Source organism: Tursiops truncatus, chromosome 13 (genome assembly GCF_011762595.2).
Source record: "Tursiops truncatus isolate mTurTru1 chromosome 13, mTurTru1.mat.Y, whole genome shotgun sequence".
Lineage (NCBI taxonomy): Eukaryota > Metazoa > Chordata > Mammalia > Artiodactyla > Delphinidae > Tursiops > Tursiops truncatus.
In genome coordinates this window covers 26,497,666-26,523,903 of record NC_047046.1, presented here as the reverse complement: position 1 = coordinate 26,523,903, position 26,238 = coordinate 26,497,666, and the positions used below count along the sequence as shown (strand labels likewise).

Here is a 26,238-nt window from a genome sequence, read left to right as displayed (position 1 = left end):
CACCAGGCTTCGAGTATCCCCTCTCCCTTGAGGGAAGAGAAGGGTATGGAGCAGCAAGACCAGTCAGGAAGCAGAGCATTGGGAGGAAGGGTGTCTGGGGAAGGACAGAACGCCAGGTTTGCAAAATGTTCAACAGTTGGCCGTGCAGGTCCCAGGAGAGGAGGGGAGGGTCATATAGGTACCTGCGGGCATCTGGCCTGGGGTCCAGCGGCGGGGAGGGCAGTTAGCCCGGATGTGGGCAGAGGAGGCCCCATGGCTTTGACCCAGCGTGTGGGATGTGCTGGGACAACGGAGCTGGCAAGCTCCAGCCTGAGCTCCCTTTCCTCTGTGGAGTCAGAGACACAGGGAGCACTTGGAGGAGAGCATAAAGGGTGTGTGATTGTCCCTGTGAGACCGTGGTCAGAGCTGGTGGTCAGAGCGGTTTGGGTGGAGCTGCTGTATTCAGGTTGTGGAGACAGAGCTCTATGGTGAGGAAAAGGGGGTTGTAGGAACCACTGTTGAGGCCTCGTGCTACCCCCAGAAGCTCTGAGAACACTAAAGTGGTACGGGTGTGAGTGCATTTGCTCACAGTCTTCTCAGAAAGCCAAACTCCCAGAACTTTAATATGTGAAGGTATTAAAGAAAGTTGGCAATAGTCGATTACGTCTTGAAATTATTTATGGAAGTTTGATATTTGTGCCCCATTCACTTGGCTCCAAGCCCCACAAATCCCGGACTCCCGGATCCTCAGTGGGTTGTGCTGATGTGGCCTTCCGTCTCCACCCCACCCCCAGCGTGAATGCGGCCTCTGCTCCTGCTGCACCGTCCCCCTCCATCCTCACAACCCCGTCCAAGATCGAACCTATGAAAGCGTTCGACTCCCGATTCACGGAGCGCTCCAAAGCCACGCCGGGGGCTCCTGCCTTGGCCGGTTTGACCCCGACAGCTATGGAAAGGTAGGTGGTGGCTGTGTGGGGCCCCAGAGATGGGGAGGGTACAGACTTGGGCCAGCCGTGCCATGTCCGCCTTCCTATGAGGGTGCAGACTCCTGTCCCTCTGTATTCAGGAGCCACCACTCTGAGGAGAAAGGTGTGGCTGCCTCACGGAGCCATGGGGTGGGGGTGGGGGACCAAAGGGCAGAGGCACGAGGGCTGGTGGGTGCAGAGGCTGTGCTGAGATGGTCAGAGGGTGGGAGGCTCTGGTCCTGGCCTTCTGCTCAGACACTGACCAGGAGGTCGGGAGCTGAAATTAAAGTGATGGAGGGGAGGCCTCTGTGAGGTCCAACGGGCTTCTGAGCCCCTGCAGCATGTCCTCTGCACCTTCCTGAGTACAGGCAGCAGTCATGGGAGGGGCAGGAGTTCTCCTGAGGAGCCACACTGAGTGTTTCAGCCTCTGCTATTGACACAGAGCTTCTCTGCCTCCTGGGAGGGCCTCCTGCCGAGCCTGCTGTGGCACGGAGCTCACTGCCTGGTCCAGCAAGTCGAAGGCTGGGAGAGTCTGAGGGGGGGCCGGGCCACCTTCCTCCACACGGGCCAGGGCCTTGAGTGCCAACCTGGAGCTGTGACCCACTGCAAGGTGATTGGGCTCAGCGTTACCATTAGCCACATCAGGGACGTGGGCCAGAGCCTCTTGCAGGAACCACATGGCCAGAAGGTGCCCAGTGGAGGGAGCATCTGGGATGAGACCTGTCCTTGCCATGGACGGTGTCTTCGAGCTAAAGCCACACTGTACTGTCCCCGGGGCTTCACCCATGTTCTCGAAACTGCTTGTCTGAGTGGGATTCATCCTTGGAGAATAGGCCCCAGAAGCCAGCATGGGACAGCTGTCCCTTCAGGTCAGCGGTGACTTTGGCGTGGGGTCTGCAGTGTGGTCACGTCTGTTTTATACAGGTGTTTCATGTGATCTTTTTACCCAGCAATTTTTCTGCCCATCAGTATAGAGGATCTGAAACCTCCTTGCTGCTAAACATTCTGAAATGCTGGATGAAACGTAACATGTCCCTAAAGTTGCGACTAGTTCACAAGAAAGTAAGTGAAGTCCCTAGGAGCCAAAATCTAAGAGTGAACAAAACAACCAGAGCAGTGGGTGTTAGGAGGTTACTGGCCTGGTGAACAAGGACCTTGAGTTTTAATGGCCACACAGATTTGAGACAGGGCCTTAGGCCTGAGCCACGTAGGGATTGGAACCTAAGACACTAGCATGAAGTCAAGCTGCTTAAAAAAGTGTACCTCCAGTGAGAGGGGGACTAGAAGAAACCTGACTGACAGCATAGGAACATGGCCAGAGCCTGGAATGTCTCAGCCTGCCCTCTGAGTTAGGAAAACAGTCTTTCCCTGAGGCTGTGTCACCACAGGCCTGCCCTCAAGTGGATTGGAGGTCACTTTAACACTACCTCTGTCATCTGGAAATCACCAACCCAAGAACTGGACACAAAAGAAGATTCTAGTCTAATTAACACCCCAGAGGCACTTGGCAAAGCAAATATAAATCCATCCTGACCCCAGGGGGTACTGTGTTCCCATTAAAGAAACACTGCCTGAGATGACTCAGAATCCAAAGGAACAAAGCCCGTGAAGAAACCCTGATCATCCACGCGTGCCGGGAGCAGAAGGTGTAGACCTCTGTACCTCTGATGGTAGATTGTCAGATGGTGGCTGTAAAATAAACACGCGTAAGATGGTCAAAGACAAGAAAGATAAAGAAAACGTGAGGAAAGATTCGTAATCTATCCCATGTATAAAAATTAACTCAAAATGGATTGAAGAACTAAATGTAAGAGTTAAACTGTAAAACTCTTAGAAGAAAACATAGATGTGACCTTGGATTAGAAAACTGTTTCTTAGATGTGACACCTAAAACACAAGCAACTAAAGAACAAATAGAAAAATTGGGCATCATCAAAACTTAAAACTTTTGTGCTTCAAAGAGCACTGTCAGCAGAATGAAAGGACAACCTACTAAATGGGAGAAAATATTTGCAAATCACATCTGAGTGAAGAGCTCTTATAGCTCAACAGTAAAAAGAGTAATAACCCAGTTTTTAAATGGACAAAGGATTTAAATAGACATTTCTCTAAAGAAGATAAACAACCATAAGCACATAAAAAAACATTCAACATCATTAGTCGTCAGAGAAATGCAAACCAAAACTACAGTGAACTACCACTTCGCACCCACTAGGATCCGTGATCAGAAAGTCAGATAATAAGAAGTGTTAGTGAGGATGGGGAGAAATCAGGACCCTCGTAGATTCTGGTGGGATTGTAAAATGGTTCAGCTGATTTAGAGGACAATCTGGCGTTTCCATAAATGGTTAAAATAGAGTTACTGTCTGAGCCAGCAATCCCACACCTAGGTAGATACCCAAGAGAATTGAAAACGTATTCATGTAAAAACTTGTACACAAAAGTTCATATCAGGGGACTTCCCTGGTGGTCCAGTGGTTAAGAATCCACCTTCCAATGCAGGGGACATGGGTTTGATCCCTTTGATCCCTTGTCGGGCAACTAAGATCCCACATGCTGCAGTGCAACTAAGCCTGAGTGCCGCAACTAGAGAGCCCATTTGCCGCAAATACTGAGCCTGCACACCACAACTAGAGAGAAGCCTGCATGCTGCAATGAAAGATCCACATGCCACAATGAAGACCCAATACAGCCAAAAAAAAAAGTTCATATCCGTATTATTCATAATAGCAAAAAAGTGGAAATATCCCAAATGTCCGTCAATTGATGAATGGATTTTTAAAATGTGGTACATCCATACAGTATATCAATAATATTATTTGGCAGTAAAAAGGAATGGAATGCTTATACATGCCACAACAGGGAAAAACCTTGACAACGTTATGCTAAGTGAAAGAAGCCAGTCACAAAGGACCACATGTTCTATGATTCCATTTATATTTAATTCCGGAATAGGCAAATCCATGGAGACAGAAAGTAGATTAGTGGCTGCCAGGGCAGGATGGGGTGAGTGCTGATGGATACAAAGTTTCTTTTGGGGATTATGAAAGTGCTCAAGGCTTAGCGGTGATGATTGATGGCCTTATGAATATACTAAAAACTACTGAATTCTATACTTTAAAATGGTGACTTTTATAGTATGTGAATTATAGCTCAGTTAGAAATAATACACCATCAAAAAGACCAGATAGATTTGGAAATGAACCCGAAAATACTTTTGGAAAAGAAAAATAATAATCATTGCAATTGAAGAGTCAGCGGAGGGAATTCCCTGGCGGTCCAGTGGTTAGGACTCAGTACTTTCACTGCCAGGGGCCCAGGTTTCAATACCTGGTCGGGGAACTAAGATCCTGCAAGCCACGCGTCCAAAAAAAAAAAACCTCAGTGGGCATATTTGACAGCAGAGGAGGCCCAGCTGAGGAGCGCATTTGATCTGAGGAAATGGCCTGGGTGCTGCAGAGGTGAAGAGGTGGAGCCCAAGGAGGAGTGTCTGGAGGGCAGAGGGTAGGGTCTGCGTGCACCTAACAGGAGTTCCCCAAAGAGGGCGGGCTGTGGGGCATTGGTCAAGAGGGAGTGGCCGATGTTTCATAGGCTTAAGCAAGTATTGAAATCTCAGTTTTGGAAATGGAGTGAGCTCTGAATAGCCAGAATAAAACACAATTTCCACCTTAGTGAAACCACAGGGCACCATAGCTAGGAATTCCTTCTGTTCACTGAGGGAAGATGTTCACCTTGTAGGTCTCCATGGCCCTTATCGTTGTCAGTTCCTAGCTCTCAGGGAGTGCAGACCCTGCTTTGAGAAGTGCAGAGGCTACCCCTTGAATCAGGCTGCTAGAGGGCAAAGTCTTGATGCATGACCTGGGCCCGATGCCACCAGGGATTGTCCCTCAGTAGCTGTGTTACCCACATCTCATAAGGCCTTTCAGCCACACATACAGCTCCAGCAGGAACTATAGAATAAGGGCTCATCAAGTTTGCCATTCTCAGCTTCTCCCTTGAAAAGGCAGTGAATAAATAAAAGAATCAAAAACCCAAAAAAATAAGAAAGTGGCAGTGAGTGAGTATTCACTTAGGGCCAAGCTTCCTGCTTCTGAGGCAGCAGGAGGGTCTGGTATCAGGCACAGTAAGTTCACCTCCTGAACATCCCTCTTGCTTCAGCTGTTTATCCCTCCCTCTGTCCTTCCTGAATACCTGAAAACCACTGATCTTTTTACTGTCTCTACAGTTTTGCCTTTCCTAGAATGTCATATAATTGGAAACATACTGTACCTAGCCTTTTCAAACGGGTGTCTTTTACTTAGTAATATCCATTTAAGGTTCTTCCATGCATTTTCATGGTTTGATAGCTTATTTCTTATTATTAACAGATCTTGTCCCATTTTATGGATGCACATAGTTTGTATGTACCACAGTTTAAGCATTCCCCCATTGAAGGACATCATGGTTTCTTCCATTTTTTGGCAATTATATATAGATGATGTATAAAAACTGCTGTCAGTACTCACATATAGGTTTTTGTGTGAATATATGTTTTCATCTCCACTGGGCAGATACCTAGGAGTGCAACTGCTGGTTGGTATGGTAAGACTAGGTTTAGCTTTGTAAGAAACTGCCAGACTGTCTTCCAAAATGACTGCAGTCCCACCAACAGTGAATGTGTTCATTTGATCCACATCCTTGTTGGCGTTTGGTATCATCAATTTTCTGGGTTTTAGCCGTTCTAATAAGTGTTTAGTGGTATCTTGTTTTAATTTTCAATTGCTGAATGACATATGATGCTGAACATCTTTTCATACACTTATCAGCCATCTCATCTTTGGTGAGTGCCTGTTCAGATCTTTGTTCATTTTTTTAAATTGGTTATTTCTTTTTATTTATTTATTTATTTGTTTGTTTTATTTATTTATTTTGGCTGTGTTGGGTCTTCGTTGCTGCGCGTGGGCTTTCTCTAATTGCGGCAAGCGGGGGCCACTCTTCATTGCAGTGCGCGGGCTTCTCACTGCGGTGGCCTCTCTTAGCTGCAGAGCACGGGCTCCAGGCGCGTGGGCTTCAGCAGTTGCAGCACATGGGCTCAGTAGTTGTGGCTCACGGGCTCCAGAGCACAGGCTCAGTAGTTGTGGCGCACGGGCCTAGCTGCTCCACAGCATGTGGCATCCTCCCGGACCAGGGATCGAACCCGTGTTCCCTGAACTGGCAGGTGGATTCTCAACCACTGTGCCACCAGGGAAGCCCTAATTGGTTATTTCTTACTGCTGAATTTTAAGAATTCTTTGTATATTTTAGATACAAGTCTTTTTTCAGGTAATGTGATTCACAGATATTTTCTCCCAGTCTTTGATTTGGCTTTCCATTCTCTTGACAGTGTCTTTCTCAGAGCAGAAATTTTTAATGTTAATGAAGTCCAACACATTAGATTTTTTTTTTTTCCTATCATGGATCATGCTTTTGGTGTTGTAACAAAAACTCATTGCCAGGGCTTCCCTGGTGGCGCAGTGGTTGAGAGTCCGCCTGCCGATGCAGGGGACACGGGTTCGTGCCCTGGTCCGGGAAGATCCCACATGCCGCGGGGTGGCTGGGCCCGTGAGCCATGGCTGCTGAGCCTGCGCGTCTGGAGCCTGTGCTCCACAACGGGGGAGGCCACAACAGTAAGAGACCCGCGTACCGCAAAAAAAAAAAAAAAAAAAAAAAAAACTCATTGCCAAACCCAAGTTCACCTAGACTTCCTACTATGTTTTCTTCTGAGTTCTCATTTTATAGTTTTGCATTTTACACTTAGATCTATGATCCGTTTTGAGTTAATGTTTGTGAAAGATATACGGTCTGTGTCTAGATTTAGTATTTGCATGTGGACGTCCATTTGTGCCAGCACCATTTGTTGAAAGATTATTCTATGTCTTTGCCTTTATCAAAGATCAATTGACTACATTTGTTTAGATCTATTTTAGGGTCTTTTCCTTTTCATATAAACTTTAGAATAAGTTTGTTGATACTATAAGTTTCTGGGATTTTTGTTGGGATTCCATTGACTCTCTAGATCAAGTTAGGAAAAGTTGACATCTTAACAATATTGAGTCTTCCTATTCATGAACATAAAATATCTCAGTTTATTTAGATCTTTGATTTCTTTCATCAGAGTATTGTCTCCCTCATAGAATTTATACATATTTTGTTATATTTCTATCAAATTATTGCTCTTTTGGCACCAGTATAAGTGGTATTGTGTTTAGAATTTCAAATACCGCTTGTTCATTGCTGGTATATAGAAAAGCAGTCGACTTTTGTATGTTAACCTTGTATCTTGCAACCTTGGTATAATTGCTTATTAGTTACAGATTTTGTTGTTGTTGATTCTTTGGAATTTTCTACAATGACACAGTGTCATCACTGATGTTTTTATTCACTGAACACAGTTTTATTTTTCCTTCCCAATCTTTATACCTTTTATTTCCGTCTCTTGTCATACTGCATTAGCTAAGACTTCCAGTAAAATGTTAACAGTAAGGTTTTTTTGTGGTTATTCTTTATCAAGTTAAGTTCTCTATTTCTAGTTTGCTAAGTTTTTATCATTAATAGATGTTTGGTTTTGTCATATGCTTTTTCTGCATCAGTTGATATGGTCATAATGCTCTTCTTTAGTGTTGTTGGATGTGGTGGGTTACGTTAATTGATTTTTGAATGTTAAATCAGTATGCCTACCTGGAATAAATCCCATTTGGTCATGGTGTATAATTCGTTTTATACATTGTTGGATTCAATTTGCTAATATTTTGTTGAGGATTTTTGAATCTTTGTTCATGAGAGATATTGGTCTGTAGTTCTTCTTTCTTGTAATCTGGTTTGGATATTAGGGTAATGCTGGCCTCATAGGAGTTAGGATTTATTTCCTGTACTTCTGTTTTCTGGAACAGATTGTGGAGAATTGGTATAATTTCTTTCTTAAATGTTTGCTAGAATTCACCAGTAAAACTGTCTGGGTCTGGTGCTTTCTTTCTTGGAAGATTATTAATTGTTGGTTAATTTCTTTAATAGATACAGGTCTATGCAGATTTATTTTTCCTTGTGTGAGTTTTGTGGATTTTTTTTTCAAAGAACTGGTCCATTTTAACTAACTTATCAAATATATGGGTATAAAGTTGTTCATAATATTCCTTTATGATCCTTTTAATGTCCATGGATGGGATCAGTAGTGAGGGCCCCCTTTCATTTCTTTCTTTTTTTATTGATGTGTAGTTGATTTACAATATTGTGTTAGTCTCACACAATATATTTTGTGTAGCAAAATCATTCAGTTATATATTTTTCAGATTATTTTCCATTATAGGTTATTACAAGATATTGAATATGGATCCTTGTGCTATACAGTAAATCCTTGTTGCTTACCTCCCCTTTCATTTCTTTATTTTTATATAAATTATTTTATTTTTTTTTTGGCTGCATTGGGTCTTTGTTGCTGCACGCGGGCTTTCTCTAGTTGCAGTGAGCAGGGGCTACTCTTTGTTGAGGTGCGCAGGCTTCTCATTGCAGTGGCTTCTCATTGTGGAGCACGGGCTCTAGAGCACAGGCTCAGTAGTTGTGGTGCGCAGGCTTAGTTGCTCGGCAGCATGTGGAATCTTCCTGGACCAGGGCTTGAACCTGTGTCCCGGCATTGGCAGGCGGATTCTTAACCACTGCACCACGAGGGAAGTCCCTCCCCTTTCATTTCTGATATTAGTAATTTGTGTCTTCTCTCTCCTTTTCTGATTAGCCTCACTATAAGTTTATCAATTTTATTGATCTTTTCAAAGAACTGGCTTTTTATTTCATTGATTTTTCTCTATTTTCCCTTTTCAATTTCATTGATTTATGCTCTAATTTTTACTATTTACTTTATTCTGCTTGCTTTAGATTATTTTGCTTATTATTGCATTAATGTTACTGCATTATTATTTTTATTTAATATTATTTTATTTTTTATTATTAATTTTCTACTGCTTGCTCATCTTTTTCTAGTTCCTAAAGGTGAAGTTATTTCAGGTCTTTCTTTTTTTCTAATTTATGCATTCTCTGCAATAAGCTTCCCTCTAAGCACTGCTTTCACTGTATCCCATAAAGTTTGACATTGTGTTTTCATTTTAATTTAATTCAATATTTTCAAATTTCTTTTGAGACTTTTTCTCTGATCCATGTGTTATTTAGAAATGTTGTTTAATCATGAAAGATGTGTGTTTTCTGACTTTCTGTTATTGATGTCTACTTTAATTCTGTTGTGGTCTTGAAGCATACTTTGTATGATTTCTGTTCTTTTATATTTGTTAGAGTATATTTTATGACCCAGAATATGGTCTATACTAGTGAATATTCCATGTGATCTTGAGAATAGTGTATATTCTGCTATTGATAAATGAAGTATTTTTTAAATGTCAATTAAATACAATGAATGATGGTACTGTTCAATTAATTATGTCCTCATTGATTTTCTGTCTGTTGGATCTGTTGATTACTGATAGAGGTATATGGAAATCTCCAGCTATAATAGTGGACTTGTCTAGTTCTTCTTCCAGTTCTATCAGTTTTTCCACATGTATTTTGACACACTCTGTTGTTAGATGTATGCATATTAAGGATTGCTATGTCTTCTTGGAAAATCGACCCTCTTATCATCATATAATGCCTGTCTTTATTCTTGATAATTTTCCTTACTCTGATGACTGCTTTGTCTGAGATTAATACAGCTACTCCAGCTTTCTTTTAATTAGTGTTAGTGTGGCATGTCCTTCTCCATCCCTTTTTTTAAAGAGTAGACTTATTTTTTTTGAACAGTTTAAGGTTCACAGCAAAATCGTACAGAAAGTACAGAGAGTTCTCATATACCCCTCTGCCTTAACTATTGACATCCCACATCTGAGTGATACATTGGTTACAACCAATAAAACTACACAGACACATCATTATCACCCAAAGTCTATAGTTTACATTAAGTGTTCACCTTTGGTGTTGTGCATTCTGTGGGTTTGGACAGTGTATAAGGACATGCATCTACCACCATAATGGTATCATACAAAATAGTTTCACTGACCTAACAATCCTCTGCACTCTGCCTGTTCATCCCTCTCTCCTCCCAACCGCTGGCAATAACTGATATTTTTTTTACTATTTCCATAGTTTTTTGTTTTCCAGAATGTCATATAGTTGGAACCAGCCTTTACTTTTAATTTATGTGTCTTTATATTTAAGCTGAGTTTCTTGTAGACAACATATATGTGGGTTTTCTTTTTCATTCTTTTTGTCAGTTTCTTTTAATTGGTATATTTGGAATATTTGTATTTAAAGTGATTATTGATATAGTGAATTAATATCTACCATATTCTTAACGATTTTGGTCTCCCCCTTTTTCTTCTGCCTTCTCTGGTTTTAATTGAGCATGTTTTTGGTATGATTCCATTTTCTCTCTCTTATATTATCTCTTAGCATTATCTAAGAATATCTTAGATAGTAAGATAATGTGTCTCTTCCATTGTCTCTCTTAGCATGTCAACTGTACTGCTTTTTAAATTTTTTTTAGTGGTTGCCCTACAGTTTGAAATAAGCATTTATAACTAAATACACTTTCAAATAATGTTATAATGCTGAAGAGTAGTGCAGGTGCCTGTTAACAAAGTATTCCCAATTCTTTCTTTCCAAGACATATAACATTGCTACTGTTTATTTATTTCACTTATCATCCAATACATTGTTGCTGTTACTAGTTTGAACAAAAAGTTATCTTTTACTTGTGTGTGTGTGTGTGTGTGTGTGTGTGTGCGTGTGTGTGGCCTGTGGATTTTAGTTCCCCGACCAGGGATTTTTTTTATAATATGATTATGTTCTATTTTTTATTTCTTATTTAGAGAATGTGATTTGTTCTTTTTTTAAATTAATTAATTAATTAATTAATTTTGGCTGCACTGGGTCTTTGTTACGGTACTCGGGCTTCTCTAGTTGCAGTGCTTGAGCTCTAGAGCTCACGGGCTCAGTAGTTGTGGCACATGTGCTTATTGTGGTATGTGGGATCTTAGTTCCCCAACCAGGGATCAAACCCAGACCCCCTGCATTGGGAGCAAAGAGTCCTAACCACTGGACTGCCAGAGAATTCCCAAAAAGTTATCTTTTAATTAAGAATAAGACAAATAAAATTCTTACAGTACTTATTCTTTCTCTAGCACTTTCTTCATGCAGATCTGAGTTTTTGACCTGTATCATTTTCCTTCTCTCTGAAGAACTTCTTTTAACATTTCTTGCAAGGCAGTTCTGCTGCAACACATTTCCTCTAGTGTCTTTTTGTTGTTTTTGTCTGAGAAAACCTTTATTTCTCTTTCATTTTTTGAGATATAATTTCAGTGGGTACAGAATTCTAGGTTGGTGGGTTTGTTTTTAACACCTTATATGTTTCACTTAAGTCAGTTTTTGCTTGAACGGTTTCTGAAGAGAGGTCTGTTGTAACCTTTATTCTGTCCCTTATTAGCTGAAGTGTATTTTTCCCTCTGCTTCTCTCAAGAGTTTCTGTTTGTCTTTGGTTTGCTGCAGTTTATGTTATGTGTAGGTAGGTGTGGATTTTTTGATATTTATTCTACTTAGTGTTCTCTGAGCAGCTGAGATCTGTGGTTTGTTATCTTTCATTAATTTTGAAAAAGTCTTAGCTATTATTATTATTAAATTCTCTCTGCTTATATGATCCATCTGTTCTTGTGTGTAGTCCTGATTTTTCCATTAGAGCCCTTAACATATTAATAAGTTATTTAAAAATCCTGGCCTCATAATTCCAAAATTGCTGCCATGTCTGACTCTGGTTCTGATCCTGCTTCATCTCGAGACTGTTTCATTTTGGGTTTTTGTTTGATTTTGTTTTGTTTTGCCTTTTATCGTGTCTTGTAATTTTTGTTGAAACCTGGACATAATGTACTAAGTAATAGGAACTGGGGGTAAAAGGTCTTTAATGTGAGGTTTTGTTTACCTGGTAAGAATTAGGTCTTATTTACTGTCTCCTGAAGCTGCAGGTGTTAGAGGCTTCCATTTCTTCTGGTGTCTTTGCTTTTCTCTCCCTGTTTTCCTTGAGTTTCCCTAGAAACTCCTTGTTAAATGGAGTCTGTGTCTTGCAGTTCTCTTAGTTGTGATCTAGTGTTCTTATTACACAGGGGCCCTGTTGATTTTGTGGGGTATTGGGGAGGAGAAGCACTCTCTAGTCTCATGATTGTCTCCTGTGTTGTTGTTGGGCCAGAGTCCCTGGCCTATGACCTTCAAGAGAGTTTCTTAGTGCGTGTGGAGGGGGGCTAGGCTGGAGTTGGTTGATTGCCCTGCCCCCAGGTCACATCATACTCAGTAAAGTAGTTTTCCTTGGGGGAAGGCTTTTGTTAAGGAGAACAGGACGCTGGGTATGTTTCAGAGTGGTTGCTTTCCCCTTCCTCAGCCCAAAGCATATGGGAGGAGCCCTCCATTCCTGATCTCCACCCATGACAACTGGTGGAGCTCCTGGAGATAAAACTAACGCAAGTGTGGGTGCCCTCCTCCCTCCCTGGTGGGGGCTCCAGTCGGTTTTATGTCTTCGCCTTGTCTCCAGTTGTCAGGGCAGCTGTTTCTCTGGTGGGTCTAAGAAGAGTTGTTGGTGTACAGGTTTTCAGTTTTCCTCTTATTTTAAGAGTGAGAATGACGACTCCCAAGCAGTTTGCATCTTAGAGCAGAAACCAGAAGTCCTCTCCTACTTTTTTAATTTATTAACTTTTGGGGATGAGTATGGATTTTATTGATTATCATGAAACTAGTAGTCCTGTGGAAAAGCCACGGGTGTCTGTGTTTGTGCAGGTTGAAAGAGCAGAGCCTTGTGAAGGAGCTGCGGCCCCGGGATGTCCTGGAGAGCAGCAGTGACAGCGACGAGAAGGTCCCTGTGGCCAAGCCCTCCTCACTCTCCAAGCGGAAGCTGGAGCTCGAGGTGGAAACGGTGGAGAAGAAGAAGAAAGGGCGGCCTCGGAAGGACTCGCGGCTCATGCCCATGTCCCTGTCTGTGCAGGTGAGGCTGGCGGGCCGGTGCTGCCCCCGGCCCACCTCCTGAGCTCGGTGTGGGAGCCTGCATATGCCCTGGGGAAGAAGGGGGGCCCCGCGTGCCTCATCGGTGTGGGGAGAGCTGGCGTGGACACGTATACCTCCAGAACTGCCCCGACCCACCCAGAGTCCTTGAGCCCCTCCCTGGGGTCAGCTGCCTCGTCTCTGCAGTAGGGGTCTCTGTAGCGTTCATCTGCCCTCACAGAGGGTGGAAACACCCAGGTAGTAGGCCCAGCCTCACCTCTGGTGACTCACCTTTACCTGGCACTGCCCTCCAGTGCAGGGCAGGGCTCAGGGACATCTCTGCTCTTGCAGTCCCCAGCTGCCCTGACCGCAGAGAAGGACGCCGTGTGTTTGTCTGTCCCAGCAGCTGCGCTGAAGCTGCCCATGCCGGGCCCCCAGAGAGCCTTCACCCTGCAGGTGAGCAGACCTCCGCCTCCCTCCCTCCCAAGCCTGCACATTCTTTTTGTCCGCCTGCCCACCCCCACCCCCTGGGGGCTGTAAACCCTGAATTGTCACAGACTTGGGGCTGCTTTCAAGTGGCTCTCTATCACCTTCTGGGGGAAGTTGTGGCTGAGCAGAGCAGCCACCCAATCTTAACAAGAAGGCTGGCCTCTTCTCTGGGACCCCTCACTTCCCCAGCCCCCACGCCTCTCCTCCATGGCTTTACCCTCCATCTTCTGGGTGCCCAGCTCCTTCAAGACCTGTCCCAGGTGTTCCTTCTCCTGGAAGCCTCCTCGATCTCCACTCTTGGCCGTGGGCTCAGCCCATGGGACCGTGTGGCACTGGTCTGTCTCTTGACCAGCCTGCTGGCCTGTCCACTTCCCAGTGCCCAGCGTGGGGTCATCATCAGGGCCTTTCAAGGTCTCGAGTGGAATCTTCTAACTACGGGCTTGTTCAAAACACAGATCTACAGCAAGTAGTCCTTTATCCCCAGAGGCCCTCTGGCCGCTCAGCCCAGCACCCGTACCAGGCCTTGCACGCACCGTCATCTCCCACCCTCTATACCTCAGCTCAGGTTCATGTCCTCGGGAAACCCTTTAGAACCCCACATGCAGGTGGGCTGCACGCTGCCCCAGCCCAGGCTGCCCCTCAGGGCTGCCAGGGGGCAGGTGGACAGGTCCTTCTGGATCTAAGGGTGGGGTCCCCTGGTTCTTCTTGCACAAATCCCCCTCCCAAACTCAGCCAGCCCCCATCACCCCAGGGCCTTCCTTGCAGAGTGCTGTGTGGGGCTGTTCTTGGTTTCTGGGGGCCCAGCCCCCAGCCACAGCCGACCCTCCACCCCAGCTCACACACTGTGTGGCCACACAAGTACGAACCGCTCACCTAGGTCCCACGTTGGGTATCTGCCTGTCTGCTCCCCAGACACAAAACACGAGGCTGAGCCCGTGTGGAGCTGGTGCTGAACTGCACACGTCTCCCCACGCTTTTCTGGGGACACTCCTATCAGTGACACTGGGCTCCAGTGTGCATGCCAAGGTGCACTGCCAAGGAGCTGGAGGGCCTAAGGGCTTTCCAGACCTTTCCTCCAAGTGCCGACACAGCCTCTGTTCTGGCCAAACCTGACAGTCTTTGAAGATCCTTCAGTTAGGAGTCAGGAGACCCATGTCCCCCCGAGCGGGCTGGGGTCCTTCTGTGCCGTGTTCTCTTGGCCGGTTGCTTGCCTTCTCTGCATCCTCCCTTGTGAGAGGAGGTGGTGGGATCCGGAGGCTTCGAGGTCTTTAGCTGTGACACCAATTCTCTGCTCCACTGCACAGAGGACAAGGTGGACACCAGCTCCTGGGACTTGCCCTGCCCTGGGGGCTGCACGTTGGGACCTCTGGCCCCCTGTCCTGCCCTGTGACCACCCCACCCCCAGCCTGCTGTTGGCCGGCAGCTCTGTTCCACCCTTGCGTGTCCTTCCCTCTGTCCGTGGCCCACGTCTGAGGCCACTGCTGCTGAAAACGTTCTGTTTGCTTCTCTCCCCCAGGTGAGCTCCGACCCCTCCATGTACATCGAGGTGGAGAACGAGGTGACGGCCGTGGGGGGCCTAAAGCTGAGCCGCCTGAAGTGCAGCCGGGAAGGGAAGGAGTGGGAGACGGTGCTCACCAGCCGGATCCTCACCGCTGCCGGCAGCTGGTAAGAGCAGGGGTCTCCACCCCACTGGCATTTAACGTAAAGCAAGACCCCGCACTGCGCTGTGGGGTACTGGGCTGTCCTGGGAGGTGGCCTGTCTGAGGGAGGCCTACGCCTAGCCTCGCTCGGGACTGAGCTGGTGCCTGAGTCATCCGAGTCCCTGGGGCACCCCATGAAGGTGGCACCATCACCCCCGTGTTACAGGAGAGGAAACTGAGTACTGGAGGGTCACCTAAGCCCCCTGGGCATTTTAGTCAGATTCCTGAAGTCTCCATTTCCAGGCCGAGCTCTGCCTGCCTCTCTCTGACCTTGACTGGCCTTTTCTCTGGACCCCAGGTTTTCATCCAAGGAAGTCAGCATGGACTTCTGACTGTCCTCAGAGTCCCAAGGCCAGCCCTTTCCAGATCTGCCCTTTTGGGGGAGACCTGTATTCGGTGGTCAGTCACCCAGTGTCTTTCCACCACCCCTGGAGGTGGCCCCGCACATGCTCCATCTGGAAAGAGGACCCGGGGACATATGGCCCCAGTCGGGATTGTGTGCTCAGTACCCCTACGAGGGTCTTACAAAGCTTTCAGCTTAGATTTGGTCGTTTTCATTAGGCCCGGAATCCTTTATCATGAGGCTGCATGTGAAACACTCTCACCAATGTCTGTGACCCTGGCCCTGAGCGAGCCAGGTGCTGGGCCTGGACGGAACCACCGTTTTGTTCCTCCCTCCGTCCCCTGGGGCTCCCCCTTCGTCCCTGGTCCCAAGGCAGTTGGCACGCCCCAGCTGGGGGCCAGGTGTGTCAGCACAGCCTCCCCATGTGACCTAGAGGCTGCTGGAGAGTCCGGCCAAGCGGCCAGCCAGGCCCCAGCCCAGCGTGCAGACTTGCCCCCGGCACCGCAGCTCCAGAGGTTCGGCATCCCTGGCAGCGGGCTTGCTGCAGGTGCGCCCTGACCACAGGGACGAGCAGACAGAACACAGGGACTCTTCCTTGGCTGACCTCGCTGTGAGCTGGCTGCCCGTGCAGACCGTAGGCGCCGGCTGGCGGCCCAGAAGTGATTTGGAGCAGGGTTCCAGTGGGCTGCTGGGCCGGACCTTGCTGTGCTGGCTGCACGCCTACTCCCACTGCCTGGGGTCTGAGGCTCTGGCCTCACTCTAGGCTTGCTCTCACCCCAGGAGACCCCACTAGGAAGGCAGAGCCTGCTTGTGCCGGGCAGAGCCAAGGGGCCTAGTGGGTGCTCAGAGGAGAGACACGAGACTGCGCCGATACACTCGTGGTGAAGCCTTCCTCGCTCAGGGAGCGACATGTCTCTCCCATCCCGGTCTCGAAGGCCTTCTGAGCACAGCTGGGCGCCCCCTGTGGGAGATGCACCCTGTCGTCCCCACACTCCCCCCGGCCTGTCTGGGCAGAGGCCTCCCAGGGCCCCTCTGGCTGGTCTCAGCTACGAGTCTGTCGGGGGGGGTGGTGCTCTGCAGCTGCTCCCGAGCAGTGAGGTCTGCTTCCTGGCTCACTGTCAGGGCCGCTGGTCCTCGGGCATGTGCTCCCTGGGGGCAGTTCCGTGTGAGTCCAGAAAAGCCTGAGCCACCACATGGGGGAGAGGACTCCATCTCCAGGCAGAGGTCTCCAGTAGGCACCATCAGCTCTGCCGCCCACCTGGCTCTGTCCCTGCATCTCGGGGCCACCAGAGCTCCCAGCCCCCCTGATGCCAGCCCCCTGCTCCCCCAGTGACGTGGTGTGTGTCGCCTGTGAAAAGCGGATGCTGTCCGTGTTCTCCACCTGTGGTCGACGCCTCCTCCCTCCCATCCTGCTGCCATCCCCGATCTCCACCCTGCACTGCACTGGCTCCTACGTCATGGCCCTCACCGCCACAGCCACGCTGTCCGTCTGGTGAGAGGCAGGGCGGGAGCGGCTGTGCGGGTGCCCCTTGCTTCAGGGAGGGTCGCCCCCCCCCCCCACCGGCACACAGGCCCTCGGGCCCGGCTGGAGGGTGAGCTGCTCCTCTCTCCCCCAGGGATGTGCACAGGCAGATAGTGGTGGTGAAGGAAGAGTCCCTACACTCCATCTTGGCAGGTGAGCTTGGCCGGGGGCCGCCCCATCCCTGGGGTGGGATTGGGGGCGGGCAGCTCAAGTCCAGGTCTGGCACAAAGGGCTCTGCTCAACTGAGATGGAGAGCAGACTCTGGGGTCCCTTCTGCATGGCTAGAGCTGCGGGAGCCATGGCGCCCGCTGACGGGAATACGCTGGAACCCCTTCTTGGTGTCTCCCTAGGAAGTGACATGACGGTGTCACAGATCTTGCTGACGCAGCATGGAATCCCCGTGATGAACCTGTCGGACGGGAAGGCCTACTGCTTCAACCCATCACTGTCTGCGTGGTAAGCACGCCGCCCTGAGCCCTGCCCCATGGAGGGTCCATCTGAGCCAGAACCCAGCACAGCCAGCAAGGGCCCTGCCTGGCCCGCTTCTCCTGGGAGTCTGGCCAGAGTGGAGGCCACAGTGCAGCCCCCATCCCTGCCGGCCCCCTGCCTCTCTGCCCTCAGACCCGTGCACAGGGACGCTGTCCTTCCCCTCCACTGTTCCCCGGGGGTCACTTTGTCTGGAGCAGACATTTGAACTTTTATGGTTGTCGATGAGTAGTTCCAGCCTGGCCTCCGTAGGTGCCGTCAGCTTCACGGCAGCCTCATCCAACCCTGCTGTTTTTGTAACTTAGTCGGAGCCAAGGGACACTTCCGACTGCCTTGGTGCATTAGTGGGGCTGCACTGTCACTCACCACGTGTGAGGTCTGTACCTTTGCTCTGTCCATTTTGGAGTCCTTTTCTATATTTGTAAAACCTCTTTTTTTTTTTTCTGCCGCACTGCATGTCTCACGGATCTTAGCTCCCCAACTAGGGATCGAACCTGGGCCCCCTGCATAGGAAACATGGAGTCCTAAGCAGGGAAGTACCTGTAGAACTTCTTTGTACATCAGAGATCTTAACCCAGAGTTAGGAATGGTGTACCTCGTGTACCAGCCAATCAGAAGTTTTCTCTTGCCTGCACCTTGCTCCTTCAGGCCCAAGTGTGCCACCATCCAGCCTGTCTCTGTTAAGGGTTGCCGGACACAAGTTTATCCTCAGACTGAGATCTCTTTCTTGAGTTAAAAAAAAAAAAAGCAGCAACCCTCAAAATCCCCACTCCCTTCTCCTCCAAATTGCAAAATATCGTGTATTGTATGTGATTGGTATAATAATGGAAACAAGCTGGTTATTTGAGAAGGGAAATGTGGACTCTGTAGGCACCAGGCTGTTTTTAAATTGTGTGAAGGGTCCAGAGAATGTGAAGCGCTGATGCCTGGGGTGCTGTGTGAGCTCTGGGAGGCTGGACGCCGGGACTCCTCAGCTGCTTCCGAGGGCCGCAGCACATGGGCTCCCAGACAGACTAGCATCCCAGGCATACTCGCCCCCTGCCCCCAGGACCTAAGACCCAGGGCCAGAGTGTCCGAGTAAGGAGGCCCCACATGGGCATACAGGGACCTCGGCTCCCTCAGTGCCCCTCGCCGCCTGCCTCTGCTGGGCCTCCTGGTTTCCCTGAGTTCTGCTCCTGCCTTTGCCTCCCCAGGAACCTGGTTTCTGACAAGCAGGACTCCCTGGCCCAGTGTGCAGACTTCAGGAGCAGCCTGCCACCCCAGGACGCCATGCTGTGCTCGGGACCCTTAGCCATAGTCCAGGGCCGCGCCTCCACGTAGGTGACCCGGGTGCAGGGGAGGCATCCGGCTGGCTGTGTGGACGTGGTCCCTCCGAGGCCTGCCTTCTGACTGCCTGAGCCCAGCGGCACTCACAGGGCTGGGCTGGGGCTGCCGAGGGCTGGGAGCCACAGTGAGCACTGTCTCAGGGTGCAGGGTCACAGCTCTGTCACTTCAAGACCTGGGCGGCAGTCTGAGGGGCTGCGGGTCATGGATCCCCATGTTGGGCTGCACTTTGGGTGGGGGCCTGGGCTGCTGGCCTGTCCCCTCGGGGGCTAGATGGGAGGTGCAGAACAGCAGGACCTGGGGGCGGTTGGGCTGCCGTGGAGTCTGATATCTGCCCCTCCCCACCCCAGCAGCTCAGGGAGACAGGCAGCCCGGCTCTTCTCCGTGCCTCACATGGTGCAGCAGGAGACCACCCTGGCCTACCTGGAGAGCCAGGTCGCTGCAGCGCTCACCCTGCGCTCCAGCCACGAGTACCGCCACTGGCTTCTCCTCTACGTGCGATACCTCGTGAACGAAGGTGAGCTTCCCGGTGGTCCTTCTGTCCTCCCGGGCCCCACTCAGTCCCCGTCCCAACGGGACCCTCCCGAGGGCCCGAGTGTCAGGGCCCAGGTGCAGCAGCCTGGGCTCTGTCCTCCCTCCCGGCTTCCCGTGGTTGCCCCCTGGGGCCCTGCCCTCCCGCTCCCAAGTCAGTGAGGTGGGCAGCTCAGCAGGTGTCCCGCCCCACCACGGGCTGAACCGAGCAGCCCCTGAGGCCACAAGGATTGGCGGCAGGAGGGTGTGGGGGCAGAGGACTCACAGACACAGGCTCAGCTCCCCCTGACCTCGTTGCCCCCTCAGAGCATCAGTGGGCTTGTACCTCTCTTTCTCCTGCCTGGAAGGGCCAGCTTGCTTTCCAGCACCTCCCCTCGGCCCTCCAGCCCAGCTTTCCCCACCAGGGCTCTTACACCCATGTCCCCGTCCCAGGATCCCCCTCCTTGCCCCGCCCCACTCCTCCTGTGGGTCAGCAGACAGCAGGGTGTTGGAAGACGTGACCTCCCACAGCCTCTTGACTCCCTGTGAGGCAGGCGTGGGCTCCGGCCTTGCCAGCTTCCCTCCGCTTGAGCTTGGCCTCCAGGGCCGTGGCCTGGGGATGGCCCTCCCCAGTTCTCCCTGTGTCACCACACAGCCTGGGCCTGGTCACGGAGCCGGCACCCCCACACCCTCTCCTGCCTTTCTTGCTTTGCTTTCAACTCCTCCCCTGTTTTGTTCATGATTTAGAGAAAACAAATTAAGTACGGAAAAGACAGAAAAACTTGCCCGACCTCTATGGGTATAACTCGCAGAATTCGCTCGTCATGTTGCCAGACCCCTCCCCCACAGACCCCAGGGATGAGTTCAGTGTGGACTCATCCCACCCAGACTTAATAAACACTCGGTGTTCCTGCAACCTTGTGCCTCTGCCGGGCACTCAGGTCACGTGTGGCCTCACCCCCGTACCCCCGGAAAGCCTGCCTCCGGCTCCTCTCTGGTTTCCTCCATCCTGGGTTTCAATTCACTGGGGCTGCCCCTGTAGGGGACACCTCACCTCCACCGCTTGCTTCTCTTTCTCCATCTTCACGCGCCTATGGCCCAGGGCCCGCACAACTCCCCTACCCTCTCTGTCCCTCCTTCCTCCCCGCGGGGAGGAGGACTCGAGCTTCACAGGGACACCAGCTCTCCTCTAAGCATCCTCAGGTTCCACCCTCATCACTGGCTGATTTCCTCCATTCCCTGTGGCCTCGGCTGCCCCCGATTCTGCCTCCAGTGTGGCTGGCGCTCCCCCCCGGCTGTGCCATAGCCCCAACTCCTCCTCCGTCTCCTCCGCCCAAATTCATTCCCACGCCCATCTTCTCCCGAAGGACACCACCTGACCCTGCGCATCTGCCCCCACCTCCTCTCCAGTAGGCCCCCTCAGCCCACTCCCCTCCTCCCACAGCCCCCACATTCTCCACCCCCTTGGGGGGTCTGTCCCAGAGCTTCCACGTCTCGTTTTCCCTGGCCCAGCACACAGCAGCCACTGCGTGTGTTTCCCGGGATTGGGGGGGTGAGTCAGAGCCTCTACTATGGCCTCTGAGCGCTGAACTGAGACAAGGAGGCAACAAAGTGAGTGTTTGTTCTTTCTGCTTTGATGTACACAACAACTTAGCCTGTTCTTGACTTTATTTCTTTTTTTAATGTGTTCCTATTTCTGTTTTGTTTTGTTTTTTGTTTTCTGTAATTAGGGTTTGAATACCGACTCCGAGAAATATGCAAGGACTTACTGGGGCCTGTTCACTCCTCCACTGGAAGCCAATGGGAGTCAACAGTAGTGGTAAGTGCCACTTTCCTTTTTGCCACAAGAAATCTCTCCTGAAAAGTAAAGGTGGAAATTGAAAAGTAAGCCAAAGTGCTTTGAAATTCTTCCCTGTTACACTCTTCCAGCACACTGCCGGCATCAGAGAGAGGGCGAGTTGCCAGCCCACCCACCCTGGCAGGAGCCCTTGGCATCAGGGGCTGAGGGAGCGTCCACTCAGCCACATGCCTGTGCTGGGAAAGCTGCCTGCCGGGGGCTGTGGATTTGTTAGTAGTGAGGCTCATAGTCCGGTCAGGAGGCAGACGTGAGCGAGTAAGCAGTTCAGTCAACAGAGCGATGACGGGTGTGCCTGGGAGAATGCGGCGGGGAGACCTCGGAAGAGGACTTTCAGGATGAAACCCCAGGACAGGAATGAGCCTGCTCCATGGAGACCGGGGAATGTGCTGGTAGAGGTGACAGAAGTGCAGAGGGCTTGGCCCATGGAGGCCGCTGTGGTTGGAACATCGTTGGCAGAGGAGAGGGTGTGACGTGAGTCCAGAGAGGGCAGGAGGTGGATCCCTGGGACCTTGTGAGGAGCTGGGGTTTAGTCTGGGGCAGCGGGAGCCGGCAGAGGAGTTGGCGCTGATGTAGCAGAGCAATCAGGACAAGGCAGACCTGGCAGTAGCTGAAGACAACTTGGATCCATGTGGCAGCCACAGAGAAGGGAGAGGAAGCAGATTCAAGATGTATTTTGGAGGCAAAACCTACAAGACTGGGCGGGTGGGTGGTTGGATGTGGAGCAGGTGAGGGAAAGAGAATAATGAACATAATGAAATTGCACAGGTGAGACTGTGGCTCACACAAGTGGGTAGAGTGCATTGATCGACTTGGGCAAGGAACAGGTTGACAGGGAACTGGGGGCACGGTTCACGCCACTGCTTCACTCAACCGTTGGGCAGCTGCCGGTGGAGCCCCACTCTGGCCAGGTGTAGCTCGGCAGCCGGCTGCAGCGAGCAAGGCTCAGGGGCCCCACCTTCATGGGGACAGAGGCAGATTGGAGACAAATGAGCAAGTACATGTAATGTGTTGACGGGGATGGGTCCTGTGAACACCAATGAAGAGGGCAGGGGTGCGGAGTGCTGATGGGGTGCTGTTTTACATCCAGTGATCGAGGAAGCACTGACTGATTGATAGAGATCAGAGGAGGTAAGGGAGGAAGCCCCGCAGATATCTGGGGGAAGAACATCCAGGCAGAGGGAAGAGTGAGGACAAAGGCCGTGAGGTATGAGGGCTCGAGTGTAAAAGGAGCAGCTGAGCAGAGGTGATGGGAGGGTAAAAGAGGTGAAAGATTGGAGGGTTAGTCCTGGGAGGACTCTGGAGGTCTTGGTGTGTACTTGGCCTCCATTTTTTATTTTGTTGCTGTAGATGTTAATTTAGTTGGTTACTAGAATCCTAAATTCAAAATCAATTCTCTTTAGAGTTTTGAAGGTATTGTGCCACAGACTTTTAGCATTTGCTGCTGTTGCTAAAACTGCCGCCAGTCCGATTTCCATTGCTTTGTAAGTTCTTTCGGGATCCTGCCTTGGTGCTTTCAAGTCTCACAAAGCTCTCGGTCTATGTCTTTCATTCATTCTGTGGACTTTACTTAGAGGCTGTCTTTGGTTATAGCTTCCCTTTCATTTCCCTCATCATCAGAGAGATAGCATGTCCTCCCTTCTGCTCCATCATTTTTTATAGTTCTAATTCTCCTTGAAATTTTCATTTTAGTCTTTTGAGCACAGTAAGCTTAGTTATTTTATTTTAAAATTGCATGTCTGATAGTCCTAGTATCAGGAGCCCTTGTGGGTCTGTCTCTATTGCCTATAAATGTTTCTACTGGTTCTCGTTCACGTTATCTTATCTCCTCAAGTGCCTGGTTATTTTCAGCTGTCTGCTGGACATGGTATTTGAAAAATTGCTTGTAGAAATGGCTTGAACCTCAGGTGATGTGGCTTTTGCACAGGGCATTTTATTTGCTTTGGTGCCAGCTCTTAAGGCACCCGCTCTGCAGGGTCTCAACCCGGTCGGGATGGAGGTTTTCCAGGCTGCCTGGGGACGTCTCAGAGCTGGGCACTGGCTGGTGCAGGGGCTGGTTTCCTTCCAGTTTACCCTTATTCTAGGGTCGGGTCATCCCTTGGGGATACCAGCACAAAGAAGAGGTGGTTTACCAGGGACCCCCACCTTTCATGGGCCTTAGGCCCCTGCTTTGGTCCCCTGGGCTCTCAACTCTGACAGAAGCCCACTCAGCCTCTTCCTGATCAGTACATGTTCCCAAGGCCAAGGTGTCCCTCTGAATTCCTGCCTTCCCCCACCCCGGCTCAGTCCTTCACCCCAGCACATTAGCTCCTGGAGTTCTGCTTCTGCTTAACCAGCTTTGTCCCCTGTCCTCAACAGGAAGGGTGTTCGGAATTACCTGCAGTAGTCGAGCTGTTTCCCAGCACACCTCACCTCTGGGGAAGCCTGACAGGCCATCTGCTTACGGGGTGGGGGAGCACGTGTCTGACAAAGCCCTACCCTTGGCCGGGTTGTGGGGCCTCACTCTGTGCCCAACTGCCACTCTGGGGGCCTGAGCCCAAGACGTTAGCCCGAGCTCTACATAGAGGTTCTCTGTCTCAGCCTGAAGGTGGGCACTCTAGGCCAAGGTGGGGCAGGGAGCACAGGCAGGCCACCGGTCACCAGCCATGCACCCTCCTCTCCCCCTCCTTCCTGCTGTTCTTGCTGACCCCAAGCTTTGTCCAGGAGAGCCTGTGGCTCCCTTCCCAGGAGCACCATCAGTGCAATGCTACCTGCTTTCTACCTCTGCCAACTGCCTAAAACCACTGGTCTGCTCGGGGTCCCAGTATCCATGACAAATGCTTTCAACTGCAGGTAAATGATACCCTGTCTAGTGGTGGCTGAAGTAGTTTTATTCTATCCTCCAAAACAAGTCCTTTGGAGTTAAGTGGAGGTCTGTATCTCTGTGATTCTGTTGGCCTCTCCCTCATGTCATAAGATGGCTTTCATGTCCAGTTGAAGGAAGGAAGCCAGTACCAGTAGCATCCACCCTCTTAAAAGGAAAGCCAGCCTATGCCTCACAGCAGCCAGTAGACCACTTGGACACCCCCACTGGGAGGGAGGTCAGGAAGGCAAGCTGTGAAGACTATGGCGGGGAAGTCTTGGAGCAGGTCTGGACAGAGCCAATTCCTGCTGTCTGCCACATCCCCTTCTGGCCTCAGCGCTCTTCTGAATTTATGCTTTTTTTTTTTAATACGTCTTTATTGGAGTATAATTGCTTCACAATACTGTGTTAGTTTGTGTTGTACAACAAAGTGAATCAGCTATATGTATACATATATCCCCATATCCCCTCCCTCTTGAGCCTCCCTCCCACCCTCCCGATCCCATCCCTCTAGGTGGTCACAAAGCACCAAACTGATCTCCCTGTGCTATGCCGCTGCTTCCCACTAGCTATCTGTTTTACATTTGGTAGTGTGTATATGTCGATGCTAGTCTCACTTCCCCTCCCCGCCCTGTGTCCTCAAGTCCATTCTCTATGTCTGCATCTTTATTCCTGCCCTGTCACTACGTTCATCAGTACCATTTTTTTTTTTTTTTAGATTCCATATATATGTGTTAGCGTACGGTATTTGTTTTTCTCTTTCTGACTTACTTCACTCTGTAGGACAGACTCTAGGTCCATCCACCTCACTACAAATAACTCAATTTCATTTCTTTTTATGGCTGAGTAATATTCCATTGTATATATGTGCCACATCTTCTTTATCCATTCATCTGTCAGTGGGCATTTAGGTTGCTTCCATGTCCTGGCTATTGTAAATAGTGCTGCAATGAACATTGTGGTACATGTCTCTTTTTGAATTATGGTTTTCTCAGGGTATATGCCCAGTAGTGGGATTGCTGGGTCATATGGAAGTTCTATGTTTAGTTTTTTAAGGAACCTCCGTACTGTTCTCCATAGTAGCTGTATCAATTTACATTCCCACCAATGGTGCAGGAGGGTTTCCTTTTCACCATACCCTTTCCAGCATTTATTGTTTCTAGATTTTTTGATAATGGCCATTCTGACTGGCATTGAGGTGATACCTCATTGTAGTTTTGATTTGTATTTCACTAATAATTAAGTGATGTTGAGCATCTTTTCATGTGCCTCTTGGCCATCTGTATGTCTTCTTTGGTGAAATGTCTATTTAGGTCTTCCGTCCATTTTTTTTTTTTTAATTTATTTTATTTTTGGCTGCATTGGGTCTTCATTGCTGCGCACGGGCTTTCTGTAGTTGCGGTCATCGGGGGCTACTCTTTGTTGCAGTGTGCAGGCTTCTCAGTGTAGTGACTTCTCTCATTGCAGAGCACAGGCTGTAGGCACGCGGGCTTCAGTAATTGTAGCACATAGGCTCAGTAGTTGTGGCACACGGGCTTAGTTGCTCCGCAGCATGTAGGATCTTCCCGGACCAGGGCTCGAACCCGTGTCCTCTGCATTGGCAGGCGGATTCTTAACCACTGTGCCACCAAGGAAGCCCTTCTGCCCATTTTTTAATTGGGTTGTTCGTTTTTTTGATCCTGAGCTCCTTACTGTCTCTTCATCTTGATATGGGGAGCAGAGGGGGTGAATTGAGTATGAGCCCTCTGCCTTCTTGTTGAGTTTCTTTGTGAACACTCTCATGGTGAGAATTGGCCATTCAAGTGAAACTGGTCCTCAGGATGGCTGGGAAATGGAGCTGGGGATGGAGCGTGCTGCCAACGAGCAATGCTGACTCTAGATTTAAGAGCCACTTGTATTTCCTGTTGAAATATGTTGGTGTCATTTGTTTTTCTTTTTGGTTTGTAGGAATTCTTTATATTTTGGGAAACTTGTGATATGAGCTGCCAGTGCATCTCAGGGGACCCCCAAAATCCAGGTCTCTTTCCCTCAAAGATCACGGCTCAGTGTGTACAGGAGGGAGACAGTAAGCAGAGGGTTGGGCACTAAGCAGCCGTCCTTCAGGTGCGTGCGTGGCTGCCGGCCTCTGAATCCCCAGCCGGACCCTGCTCTTGGGAAGCCTCCGTCTGCCAGGGTCTTCAGTGTAGGACCTGTGACACTGACCTGAGAA

The 26,238-nt window shown here is 49.5% G+C and overlaps 1 protein-coding gene across 9 annotated transcripts in view; it reads left to right on the top strand.

Annotated features, from left to right (window-relative positions):
• HIRA (histone cell cycle regulator) overlaps positions 1–26,238 on the top strand; it is a 74,786-nt gene that overhangs the window by 42,504 nt on the left and 6,044 nt on the right. For 6 of the 9 annotated variants that reach the window (XM_073790425.1, XM_073790423.1, XM_073790426.1 and 3 more), the window contains 10 exons: positions 774–935; positions 12,735–12,963; positions 13,311–13,415; positions 14,965–15,113; positions 16,822–16,983; positions 17,108–17,166; positions 17,364–17,469; positions 18,693–18,815; positions 19,173–19,339; positions 21,063–21,151. In XM_073790425.1, the coding sequence (XP_073646526.1) occupies positions 774–935; positions 12,735–12,963; positions 13,311–13,415; positions 14,965–15,113; positions 16,822–16,983; positions 17,108–17,166; positions 17,364–17,469; positions 18,693–18,815; positions 19,173–19,339; positions 21,063–21,151 (1,351 nt within the window). The remainder of the gene's footprint in view (positions 1–773; positions 936–12,734; positions 12,964–13,310; positions 13,416–14,964; positions 15,114–16,821; positions 16,984–17,107; positions 17,167–17,363; positions 17,470–18,692; positions 18,816–19,172; positions 19,340–21,062; positions 21,152–26,238) is intronic. The other 3 variants (XM_073790424.1, XM_033837448.2, XM_033837449.2) reach the window with 3 other exon arrangements.